General features: G+C 44.1%; 1 protein-coding gene across 1 annotated transcript; it reads right to left on the bottom strand.

The window, feature by feature from the left end:
- Positions 1 to 330: 330 nt before the first annotated feature.
- LOC120060618 (trophinin associated protein) lies at positions 331 to 12,503 on the bottom strand. Its single transcript, XM_039009998.1, has 14 exons — positions 12,379 to 12,503; positions 11,935 to 12,043; positions 11,470 to 11,752; positions 10,545 to 11,193; positions 10,280 to 10,398; positions 8,172 to 8,223; positions 6,341 to 6,478; positions 5,986 to 6,146; positions 5,666 to 5,720; positions 2,078 to 2,145; positions 1,797 to 1,892; positions 1,207 to 1,666; positions 794 to 1,014; positions 331 to 548 (listed from the first exon to the last, which is right to left on the bottom strand). The coding sequence occupies exons 2-14, from the start codon at positions 11,994 to 11,996 to the stop codon at positions 474 to 476; spliced, it is 2,439 nt and encodes an 812-aa protein (XP_038865926.1). The 5' UTR covers positions 11,997 to 12,043; positions 12,379 to 12,503; the 3' UTR covers positions 331 to 473.
- Positions 12,504 to 13,422: the final 919 nt, after the last annotated feature.

Genomic DNA, 13,422 nt, shown 5'->3' with positions numbered 1-13,422 from the left:
ACTGCACTGTAAAAATTCTGGGCAGGTCATTTTGGCTACCATGGCTATGCCCCCATAGGATGACAATGCCCCCATCCACAGAGCACGAGTGGTCACTGAATGGTTTGTTGAGCCTGTAAACCATACACCATCTCAGTCATCAGATCTCAGCACAATTGAAAACTTATAGGAGCTTCTGGAGTGGCATCTGAGACTGCGTTTTTCCACCAGCATCAAAAACAAAATACTAAATGATAGAACTTCTCGTGGAAGAATGGTGTTGCATCCTTCTAACAGAGTTCCAGACACTTGTAGAATCTACAGTATGCCAATGTACACATTATGTTGGTGTTTCCTTTATTTTGGCAGTTACCTGTACATACATACATACACTCCTTCAAGTCTTTGCTTAACAATCCGTAATTTTTACAGTGTCTTATCAGTAAACTAGACCAGACAAAAAAAGAAGAGAAACATTCTCAGTGCAACAGCCATCATCTCTCCTGTAGAGGAGAGGAGCAGGGGGAGGAAAGAGCAGACGAGGGGTCCAAGATGATTGACCGAAAACTCTGAAGGGGAGAACAGGAAAAGAGTTTCAATTGACTTTTAACTATCACAAAATGATCAATGATGCTCTTCTGATTATTGGACAATGAACATGAATCCTCATCAATAGGTAGGAAGGTCTCACGATGCCATCCTTCCAAGTCTTGTTCATCACCCGACTACTGGAGGAATCTTAGAAACCGATGCTATAGATGGGCTAAATGCCTGTAGGACTAACATGTAAATTAAACGATGATACCAAACTTACAGTGTAGTCCTGCAGATACAGGGCTGCTGCCACAGGGTTTCCACAGCGGGTCTGCACGGGCCAAGAGGAGGTGGCAATGGAGGAGCAGGGAGGGGCTGGGGAGGTGGTGGTGTAGGTAGCCACCTCCTCATCCAGACGTAGCTCCTGCAGAGGGGGGAGGCGCCGGCGGAGCAAGGCTGCAGCAGAACTCAGAGCGCCGCTCTTTGGGATGATGATACTACCTGCAACGACACAGGTTACTGGTTAGACATTCAGAGGACCGAGGTCAGTCAATCAAATGTATTTATTAAGCACTTTTTGCATCAATGGGATAAGAACTATCAAATGTTTATCTATCAATGGATTCTGCCCACTCTACTGAGCCAGCCCAGCTACAAGTAGTATCAAAAGGTAAATTGTCTCAGCAGTCCTACCTCTGGGATGACTCAGGGGGACAAAGGCTGAGGGGTTGGCTAGCCTGGTCAAGCCTGATGCTATGGCTGCAGTAGCAACCGTGGATAGAGTTTCTGGTCCAGACGAGGGTCTGACTGGATGTAGCAGGAGCTCAAGGACAGTCCCCTGTGCTGAAGCTCTGGCCCCAGGCCAACACTTCTCCAGTGGCCCACCTCGCTCCAGAAATCCAGCCACAGGGCTCTCCTGTTCTTGTGCTGGAGCTGCTCTGAGCAGCTTCTTCCCCGTTGAGAAGAAAATGACAGATTCCCTGTGTGGGGCTTGAAAGAAGGTCTGGAGTCCTGTTCCCGTGTTATTTTCCTCCTCCTCCTCCTCCTGGTCCTTGTCTGCTCGGGTCTCAGTAGGGTCTTCGACCAGCTCCCTGTTGTCTATCCTATCTTCCTCCTCTTGGTCCGTCTCCTTGAATAATCGCTGAACAACCTCCTGCCACAAACACGCACTCAATGACTTAAGTGACTCAACATTATGAAATAGACATTAGCAACCTAATTCAGTCATGTGGTGTAGGATATATATATATATATATATTCCATTAGTAAGCCTTCGTCCTCACCTCCTTGTGTGTCTCCAGATCTCGGTTGTGGCCCTGGAGGCCCCAGAGTCTAGGAGAGCATGCGTAGGGGGTCCGGTGGGCAGACAGGTGCCTCCCCTGAAAGAAGATGGCTCAGTGAGTTAGAGCATCTATGGTGCTGGCAATATCAGGGTTGTCAGTTTGATTCCACCATGGGCAACATATGCTGAGAAGGTGCCACTTTAGTGTTGACAGTTCAAAATCAAAAAACTCTACATACAGACCATGGACATACGAGTGAAAGTGTACTGTAACATACTTACCATGGACATGGGCTGATGCCTGGTGTCAGGGACCCGTTGGGGTGTCCACTTCTGGCCGACTGGCATCACTGACCAGAGGGACAGACAGATAGATCATATTGACAGACGGACAGCGACAGACTACTTCATAACAAAGACAGAGCAGAGGGGTATCCTACGAAGCAGGTTTGTGGAGTTATCTGAGTTGACCACAGTTACCTTGCTTTCAAAATCAGGATTAAATAAATAAAATAATAATAAATCATACGAAAGTGGCTCACGTTTTCGCCAGGTACATGTCTATGGAAACGAATCCTTCAGAGCTAACTAACTCTAATTACCCTGAATGAGATGACAAACGCAAATTGAAGACCAATCAGATTCACTCCCTGTTGCAAAGATTGCGTCATCATCCCCTTCATTTGAGGAAGATGAATTATTCAATATTTTATTACTCAAATGTTTTTTGCGTGCAAAAAAAGTGATGTTAAAATATATCACATTACACATTTAGTAACAACAGAATCCATTTTAAACTTCACGCAATGCAATACAAATATCGAAAGGAGTGGGGGAAAAAAGGTGCTTGTGCATTGATAAGCACCCCAAAGACGGCATTAACGATAAGTAATACAATGAAGATGGCACAAGAACAATCTTATTTCACACCATAGCCTGCTGAATTTGCATGATACATTTTCTTTTGATTTCGGCACAAATTAAAATGTGGCACTGACTCGCCCAATGGATTGACGTTTCAGCATTGCCTCAAAGAGTTTGGTGTTCGACTAGCCATGTGCGGCGTCGACTAGCCACGTGCACAAGCAGTTACAAGCCTGCGAGAGTCAGCGGGAGGCGGACAAGCAGTATTCCACGTCGTAGTAAGGAAGAAGCCTGAGCTGGAATGTGAAATTAACTGGAGCTGGTTAGCTTTAGAAAACCCTCAGTAGATCTAGCTTGCTTCATAGGATACCCCCCCAGAGGACCGCTAACTCTAGCAGGCTTGTAACTTAAGTCATATAAAAGGTTTTACTGTGCATGAAGATTCAAATGCATTCTGTCATTACTAAATGTGATAGGTATTTTAACATTTAACACAAAAAAGAGAATACTCAATCAGTCTTCTTCCTTAAATGAAGGGGATAATGAAGCAATCTTTGCGATAGGGAGGGAATCGGATTTCATTGGTCCTCAACTCGCAGCTCACACTTCATTCAGGATAAATGTAGTTAGCCTGCCCTGGAGCAAGTTAGTTCTTAAGGATTCGTTGCCATAGAAATGTACCTGGCTAAAAGGTGAGCCACTTTGGTGGTACCGGTTGACCAAAGATACCTCGCTAACTCCTCAAGCCAGGTATGTAGTATTGGGCTCAAATCAAGTTATAAGACAGACATAACATTTGAACATTTACATTTTTGTCATTTAGCAGACGTTCTTATCCAGAGTGACTTACAATCTGGTGCATTCCTCTTAAGATAGCTGGGTAAGACAACCACATATTACAGTCATAGCAAATACTCAGGGGCCTTGAGGGAAAAATGTAACAGACCCAAGAGGAGAGGGACAACCCGGTGAATATCTGCCGATAGAAACGGTAGCATATACAGTGTATTCGGGAAGTATTCATACCCCTTCACTTTTTCCACATTTTATTACTTTACAGCCTAATTCTAAAATGTATAAAACATTTTTCCTTATCAATCTACACACTATACCCCATAATGACAAAGCGAAACAAGTTTGTAGAAAACTAAGTATTTAGACCATTTACTCAGTGCTTCGTTGAAGCACCTTTGCCAACGATTACAGTCTTCTTGTGTATGCCGCTACAGGCTTGGCACACCTGTATATTTGGGGAGTTTCTCCAATTCTTCTCTGCAGATCATCTCACGCTCTGTTAGGTTGTATGGGGAGCGATGCTGCACAGCTATTTTCAAGTCCCCAGAAATGTTTGATCGGGTTCAAGTCCGGGCTCTGGGCGGGCCACTCAAGAACATTCAGAGACTTGTCCTGAAGCCACTCCTGCGTTATCTTGGCTGTGTGCTTAGGGTTGTTGTCCTGTTGGAAGATGAACCTTTGCCCCAGTCTGAGGTCCTAAGCAGGTTTTCATCAAGGATCTCTTTACTTTTCTCTGTTCATCTTTCCCTCGATCCTGACTAGTCTCCCAGTCCCTGCCACTGAAAAACATCCTCACAGCATGATGCTGCCACCACCATGCATCACCGTGGGGATGGGGACAGGTTTCCTCCAAACATGACGCTTGTCATTCAGACCAAAGAATATTTTTTCGCATGGTCAAAGTCCTTTAGGAGCCTTTTGGCAAACTCCAAGCGGGCTGTCATGTGCCTTTTACTGAGGAGTGGCTTCCGTCTGGCCACTCTACCATAAAGGCCTGATTGCTAGAGTGCTGATGAGATGGTTGTCCTTCTGGAAGGTTCTCCTATCTCCCAAGAGGAAAATCGGGAGCTCTGTCAGAGTGACCATAAATGTTTCCATTTAAGAATGATGGAGGCCACTGTGTTCTTGGGGACCTTCAATGCTGCAGAAATTTTTTGGTACCCTTCCCAGATCTGTGCCTCGACAACAATCGTGTCTCGGAGCTCTACGGACGATTCCTTCGACCTCATGGCTTGGTTTTTGCTCTGACATGCACTGTCGACTGTGGGACCTTACATAGACAGGTGTGTGCTTTTCCAAATAATTTCTAGTCATTTGAATTTACCTCAGGTGGACTCCAATCAAGTTGTAGAAACATCTCAAGGATGATCAATGGAAACAGGATACACCTGTGCTCAATTTCAAGTCTCAGAGGAAAGGGTCTGAATATGTAAATAAGGCATCTGTTTTTTTATTTTAATACATTTGCAAAAATGTCTAAATTGTTTTTGCTTTGTCATTACGGGATATTGTGTGTAGATTGATGAGGAAAAGGCTGTAACGTAACAAAATGTGGGAAAAGTCTGAATACTTTCCCAATGCACTGTAACTATACTGAACAAATATATAAAACGCAACAGGTAGTGTTGGTCCCATTTTTCATGAGCTGAAATAAAAGATCCCAGAAATGTTCCATATGCACAAAAAGCATCTTTCCCTCAAATTTTGTGCACAAAATTGTTTAAATCCCTGTTAGTGATCATTTCTCATTTGCCAAGATAATCCATCCACCTGACAGGTATGGCATATCAAGAAGCTGATTAAACAGCAAGATCATTACACAGGTGAACCTTGTCCTGGGGACAATAAAAGGCCACTCTAAAATGTGCAGTTTTGTCACACAAGACAATGCCACAGATGTCTCTAGTTGAGGGAGCGTGCAATTGGCATGCTGACTACAGGAATGTACAACAGAGCTGTTGCCAGAGAACTTAACCAAAAGCCGCCTCCGACGTCATTTTTAAGAATTTGGCAGTACATCCAACCAAGTGGGTGGGCCTATGCCCTGCCAGGCCCACCCATGGCCGCACCCCGACCCAGTCATGTGAAATCTATAGATTAGGGCCTACTGAATTTTACTCAATTGACCGATTTCCTTCTATGAACTGGAACTGAGTAAAATCTTTGAAATTGTTAAATGTTGCGTTTATATTTTTGTTCAGTATAACTTACCCAGAGGTCCTCCAGATGCTTCAGTGCAACTCTTTGTGACAGGTACTCTCTGAGCCTGGAAAGGTAAAGCACCACAGTGAATATTCTGTTTATATTCCTAAAGCCTCTCTATACTCATCAGTAAACTGTGGCTGCCTGTTTCATGCAGCCCTAAGGAGACATGACATGAGAAATAGGGACATGAGGCAGTACTATGGCAATGACTTTTAAATCTTAATTGAAATGCATATAAAGTTGTTTTCACCCTGGCTGGAGCGGCTTTATATGCATGATCAAATCATACATTTTAAATACATTTATCGATCAAAGTATTTACTCACAGTGTAGATGGAGGTCCCCCTGGCAGAGGGGCAGGCAGAGGGGCAGACAGAGGTGCGTTGTGGTGTGGCCCCCAGCATTCCCCCAGCCGTCACCCCTTCATTCTGTAGGATGCTGCTTAGGGCCGTGGGGTCTGGGGTGAACGGGACACTCCGTCCTGGACCTGGAACACAAGCACATACAAGGTTACAGACTTGTTAGTTTAACTTTTTTTCTTTCTTTTAGCACTGGTTGAAGCTAGAAAGCTTCTTTACAATGAATATTTTTGCATCATGATTATGAAGCAGTAGTAAGCTATTGCAGGCATTTCTAAGCTTTGCTCTTCAAAACGTGCTCAAAGATAGTACTACCACGGACCTGCCAAGGCTGCAGTCTTCTGGTGACTCTTCATGACGGACACTCTCTGGGGCTGCAGAGGGTAGGTAACCCCTTCATTCTGAAGGATGCTGTTGAGGGCTGAAGGCTCAGGGGAGAACTGAAGAGATCTTAAAGGACCTATAAACAATTCAAGCACATACAAGGCTATAGACTTGCTAGCCTGTCCTAGGCCCTTAGATTGAGCTGGAGTAGGAGTTTGAATAGGCTGGCTAATCAAACAGATCAGTGCAAATTGTGTTTTTAAAGGGGTGCTACATGCAACATTTCCACACGGAAATAGCCTTCAATGTCAATGTTAAACTCAGCAAAAAAAGAAACGTCCCCTCACTGTCAACTGCGTTTATTTTCAGCAAACTTAACATGTGTAAATATTTGTATGAACATAACAAGATTCTACAATTGTGACAAACTGAACAAGTTCCACAGACATGTGACTAACAGAAATTGAATAATGTGTCCCTGAACAAAGCGGGGGGGGGGGGGGAGTCAAAATCGAAAGTAACAGTCAGTATCTGTTGTGGCCACCAGCTGCATTAAGTACTGCAGTGCATTTCCTCCACATGGACTGCACCATATTTGCCAGTTCTTGCTGTGAGATGTTACCCCACTCTTCCACCAAGGCACCTGCAAGTTCCCAGACATTTCTGGGGGGAATGGCCCTAGCCCTCCGATCCAACAGGTCCCAGACATGCGCAATGGGATTGAGATCCGGGCTCGTCGCTGGCCATGGCAGGAAACTGACATTCCTGTCTTGCAGGAAATCACGCACAGACTGAGCAGTATGGCTGGTGGCATTGTCATGCTGGAGGGTCATGTCAGGATGAGCCTGCAGGAAGGGTACTACATGAGGGAGGAGGATGTCTTCCCTGTAACGCACTGTGTTGAGATTGCCTGCAATGACAACAAGCTCAGTCCGATGAGGCTGTGACACACCGCCCCAGACCATGACTGACCCTCCACCTCCAAATCGATCCCGCTCCAGAGTACAGGCCTCGGTGTAACGCTCAGTCCTTTGACGATAAACACGAATCTGACCATCACTCCTGATGAGACAAACCCACGACTCGTCAGTGAAGAGCAATTTTTGCCAGTCCTGTCTGGTCCAGCAACGGTGGGTTTGTGCCCATAGGTGACGTTGTTGAGGTTGATGTCTGGTGAGGACCTGCCTTACAACAGGCCTACAAGCCCTCAGTCCACCCTCTCTCAGCCTATTGCGGACAGTCTGGGCACTGATGAAGGGATTATGCATTCCTGGTGTAACTCAGGCAGTTGTTGTTGCCATCCTGTACCTGTCCCACAGGTGTGATGTTCAGATGTACCGATCCTGTACAGGTGTTGTTACACGTGGTCTGCCACTGAGGACGATCAGCTGTCCATCCCGTCTCCCTGTAGCGCTGTCTTAGGCCTCTCACAGTATGAACATTGCAATTTATTGCCCTGGCCACATCTGCAGTCCTCATGCCTCCTTGCAGCATGCAAGTGTTTTTCAGAGTCAGTAGAATGGCCTCTTTAGTGTCCTAAGTTGTCATAACTGTGACCTTAATTGCCTACCGTCTGTAAGCTGTTAGTGTCTTAACGACCGTTCCACAGGTGCATCTTCATTAATTGTTTATGGTTCATTGAACAAGCATGGGAAACAGTGTTTAAACACTTTACAATGAAGATCTGTGAAGTTATTTGGATTTTTACGAATTATCTTTTGAAAGACAGGGTCCTGAAAAAGGGACATTTCTTTTTTTGCTGAGTTTATATCAGCGGTACATAGACCGTTATATGCAGCTTGGAAATGTCCAGTACTACTACCACTGACCTGCAGAGGGTGCAGTCTTCTGTTGACTCTTCATGATGGACACTCTCTGGGGCTGCAGAGGAAAGATCACTTCAAGTTAGTTCACAGACTGAAATTGGACACACAAACTCAGAAAGATCATCAGTCAGTACCCTGCAGATCTGGGTTCACTTCAATTGGTATTTGTTTTCTTTCAAATACGAGTGTTTGATTACTATGACTATTCTATTGGTTCCATTGCGCCAGGCAACCTCAAAACAAAAATAAGTTGATGCCGGATAGTAAACAATGCCGGAACAGCCTTTGTGCAAACAAACTTCCAGAAGTAATCAACTAACTGTCATGTAGTGAAAAATAAAAAAGCCTAATGGTAAGAATAAAACCCACCGATGCCTTGCGGCTACAACAGCCTTCATCAGGGTGACAAAGAATAGTGGTGGACAAACTGTTGTATATCCCAACTCTCACAGGAAGTGACTCAATTCATTACCATATGTAGTTGATAAAGCAAAAAAAATAAACGTAAAGAAAATATTCAAGATACAAAGATAAACATGGCATAACGAGAATGGAACACCACAAAAGAAATGCAATATCATAAAAGGAAAAAACCTGTGTACACGAGCTCTTGCTACTAAACTTAAGATTGGAGAACAAAAAATGTATAAACCACATATATCTTACAGGAAGGGAGAATACAGTGGCTTGCGAAAGTATTCACCCCCTTGGCATTTTTCCTATTTTGCTGCCTTACAACCTGGAATAAAAATAGATTTTTTGGGGTCTAGTATCATTTGATTTACACAACATGCCTACCGCTTTGAAGATGCAAAATATGATTTTCTTGTGAAACAAACAAGACAAAAAAAAACAGAACTTAGGCATGCATAACTATTCACCCCCCAAAGTCAATACTTTGTAGAGCCACCCTTTACAGCAGCAAGTCTCTTGGGGTATGTCTCTATAAGCGTGGCACATCTAGCCACTGGGATTTTTGCTCATTCTTGAAGGCAAAACTGCTCCAGCTCCTTCAAGTTGGATGGGTTCGTTGGTGTACAGCGATCTTTAAGTCATACCACAGATTCTCAAAAGGATTGAGGTCTAGGCCATTCCAAGACATTTCCCCTTAAACCACTCGAGTGTTGCTTTAGCAGTATGTTTAGGGTCATTGTCCTGCTGGAAGGTGAACCTTCGTCCCAGTCTCAAATCTCAAAGACTGAAACAGGTTTCCCTCAAGAATTTCCCTGTATTTAGCACCATCCATCAATCCTTACCAGTTTCCCAGTCCCTGCCAATGAAAAACATACCCTCAACATGATGCTGCCACCACCATTCACTGTGGGGATGGTGTTCTCGGGATGAGAGGTGTTGGGTTTGTGCCAGACATAGCGTTTTCCTTGATGGCCAAAAAGCAAGTGATCCTACTCTGTGCGATGTGTTCACTGAACCCCCAGCATTCTCTTACAGAAGGGCCCCTACCCTCAAGGATAAGTTGGTGCGCAGCGAACTCATCCCAGTAACTAAACCAAGTTGGCTCCCCAAGCCCAGAGGCAACTTCCATGTGGTAACTGCAATCATATTGTAAAAACAAATACATTCAGGGACACTTGTGTACCTGGAACCTATAAAGTTCAATCATTTGTCAACACTACCTATGTGGTGTACAGGCTGGAGTGCCCATGTGGGTGCTTTTACATAGGACGTACTAAGAGAAGGCTCAAGGACAGGGTGTCTGAACATGCCTATGCTATAAGGACTGATAACAATAAGTATCCTAATGCTAAACAATACAGACAGGTAATGGTAGCCCAAACTCTCCCTTTTAGAGTTGCCTTTTATTGTCCCTAGCACAAGGTGCACCTGTGTAATAATCATGCTGTTTAATCAGCTTCTTGAAATGCCACACCTGTCAGTTGGATGGACTATCATGGCAAGGGAGAAATGTTCACTAACAGGGATGTAAACAAATTTGTACACAATGAGAAGATTTTTGTGCATATGGAAAAATTCAGATTTTGTTGCGTTTATATTTTTGTTGAGTATATAACCAAAGAAGCGCTACTCTCCTGTGTCTCTCAATCTGATAGAGTACCAGGTCTGCTGTGTAAAGGAACCATAGGACAACTCACCATGTTATAGGCTTTTGTAGAGGGACGGCTAGACATAGAAGCCCCAGCAGCATTGACTCCGACATTCTGCAGGATACTACGTAGGGCAAAGGGGTCAGAGGAGAAGGCCTCCACACGTCCTGGAACACACACAAGGGACAAAGGAACACAATTTCAAAAACTAAATATAAATCTAAAGATAACGAAAACCTAGAAAATCTAGAGACAAGGGAGAGAGAGAACAAACACCATGACACTGCAGCTCTATGATGAGCTCTGAACTCACCAGCGGTGCTACTTAGTAACTGGCCAGGCTCGGAAAGATCTTTGATGCTGAGCGTGTCCAAATGGCCCCTGCAGGCTTCCGTACTGAGGGCAGTGAGCTTGGCTGAGGTAGTGGAGGAGTCACTGCTAAATGAGAACGCAATGGACGAAAGACCTGAGCCAGGACCAAATGAACTGGGCGGTCTGGAAAGACCAAGCTGTCCCGATCCAGATCCGTGAAATGGATTGTCTGAAGAAGACTGTGCCTTTGGTTTCGGATGTTGAGACAAAGACATGGAGGTGGCAGCACTGGTAGCCTGGGGCCAATGAGTCTTCCATTCTTTTCCATCGTGATGTGACAAGATGCCTGCTAGCCCTGGACCTTCTTTTCTGGCCGCCAAGTGTTGTGCGAGTGTTGGGAGTCGAGCAGAAAGTTCTACTGTTGACTTTGTTCGGGCCTTGTTATGAGTTTGTGGGACAGAACTGGGTAGTTTAGCTGTCGTTGTGGGTCTTGTTTTATGGCTGGCAGCAGCGCTAAAAGTATTTTCAGGTTGGGTGGTTTGAGCAACCAGCGGCGGCCTCTGGTTCGTGGCCCCCATTCGGTTGGCTCTGGGATGGGTGAAGTTGAAAGGTACAGGCTTGGTGTTTGGCTTCTTCCTCTTTGCTTTACCCTTTAGGAAAACAGATAAGGACAAAACATTTAAATGACATCCCTTAGCACTGCCAGTAATGCTAGTAAGATACACATTCAGGGCCGGTTTCTCAAAGTTAGGGCTATTCCTGGTTAAGAAACACTTTCAATGTAGACTCCCCATCGCACATGCTTTTTAATGCAGAAATTAGGCTTAATATGGGACCAGAATCAGTGATACATTTCATTTGAAGCGATGGGTTTACCACATAAATATAATTGGGTTATGTATTTAGAATCTATCTATAGTTCTTACCGCTAGAGAGTTCTCCTCCCATCTCTTGTGTGACTGGGTGAAGTCAGAGGGCGTCTGAAGGGGCAAGGATTTAGCAAGCACTGGCAGCCTGCTGATGCCCAGTGGTCTTACAGGGGGCTTAGGGTCTTTGTCTGAGGTTGCTGCTGGGACCTTGTTCTCAGTCCCTCGTTTGGAATGGTGGCCGTGGGGTACAGAGGGGTGTTTGCAAGGGTGGGGTACAGACGGGTGTTTAGAACCTGGTTTGGGGTCTGCTGTCATTCTGTTGATCTTCATTCTGTTTGGACTGGAGATTGACAGTCAATGTAGACAGACATATATACTTTCCAGGCCGTTTATACAGTGTTTTTAATTCAGGTTAACTTATCAACAGTACTTGATAAACAGTGGCCATGCATCATTAGGGAGCGGCGACCACCAACATAAAGCACAATTGACTTGTTAGTTATCCATACTCTGTAGGCCTACCTTGAATGGTTGTTCAGGATTTTGTTCTGACTATGCTGACGCAGAATCGGAGAGGAATCCATCTTCGCTCAGTCAGAGAGGTTCAACAGAATTCTGCAATTAACAAACCCTGAACCAAATGTTAGTTAACATAATTCAGCATGCTAGCTAACACAGTTGGCAAGAGCATATGCTTTTTAGAGACAAAAACAGTAACCACATTGCTTAATTGCTTTGCTACAGTTAGCTAGTTAACTTGTTTAATGACTCGCTGGATAACTTAGTAGCTGTCGTATAAAGCAAATAACCCACTGAAATATTCGGATCCCTTAGAAAACACCACAAAACGTTGAACAATTTAAACAGTACTGTTACTGCTAGCTTCAAGCGAGCTACCTGAGAGAAAGGACAGCTTGCTCTCTGGGTATCTGAACGTGACAAGAGAGAAAATCTGACTGTACTCACATGCACACTTCAAAATAGAGAATTGTTTACTTGCTTCAAAAAATGTTTTCGAACAAAATAATGAATATATCCAAGACTTTTCTCTGTTTCAACACAAAAGAGGCATGAAAAAAAGACAAGCTCAAAACTTCCTGAACATGCTCCAGTTTGTAAAAAGCAAGTATTTTTATTGGTTAAACCAGAAACGCCATAAGCCAATCGTTGCGCTAGTTTTTTCAAGAGCCGTATTTCCTTTGACCAATCAGCATCAAGCGTGCAAAAACAACTCCATGGAAACGACGCATGATGCTTCACCACGTGACCCAATGAGTACCTTCCCCACACACTCCATCTGAAACGTCTTTGTCCCTGTGCCCCCATCCGAGCTTCTAGTAGCACCCTTGGTTACATACATATATTAGTATTCTGTATTTTTGTATTCTTCTTTTCAATCTGTCATTTGTATTTGTATGTATTATGGATCCCCATTAGCTGCTGCCTCTTCCTGTTATTCAGCACAAATTAAGGCATTTTAATAAACATTTTAAACATTCAAAAACATTTTATAACAGATTTCACAATACATTAAGTGTGTGCCCTCCGGCCACAACTGTGTACGTGTGTGTATAGTGTGCATGTTATGTATGTTTGTATGTGTGTGTTTGTGCCTGTGTGTGTGACTCTTCACAGTCCTCGCTGTTCCATAAGGTATATTGTTATAAGATTTTTAAATCTGATTTTATTACTTGCGTGAGTTACTTGATGTGGAATAGAGTTCCATGTAGCCATGGCTCTATGTAGTACTGTCCGCCTCCCATAGTCTGTTCTGGACTTGGGGACTGTGAAGGGACCTCTGGTGGCATGTCGTGTGGGGTATGCATGAGTGTACGAGCTGTGTGCTAGTAGTTTAAACAGACAGCTCGGCACATTCAACATGTCAATACTTCTTACAAAAACAAGTAGTGATGAAGTCAATCTCTCCTCTACTTTGAACCATGAGAGATTGACATGCATATTATTAATGTTAGCTCTACGTGTATATTTAAGGGCCAGACGTGTTGCAGT

Source organism: Salvelinus namaycush, chromosome 16, assembly GCF_016432855.1.
Source record: "Salvelinus namaycush isolate Seneca chromosome 16, SaNama_1.0, whole genome shotgun sequence".
Lineage (NCBI taxonomy): Eukaryota > Metazoa > Chordata > Actinopteri > Salmoniformes > Salmonidae > Salvelinus > Salvelinus namaycush.
This window is presented reverse-complemented; position numbering and strand designations above follow the sequence as displayed.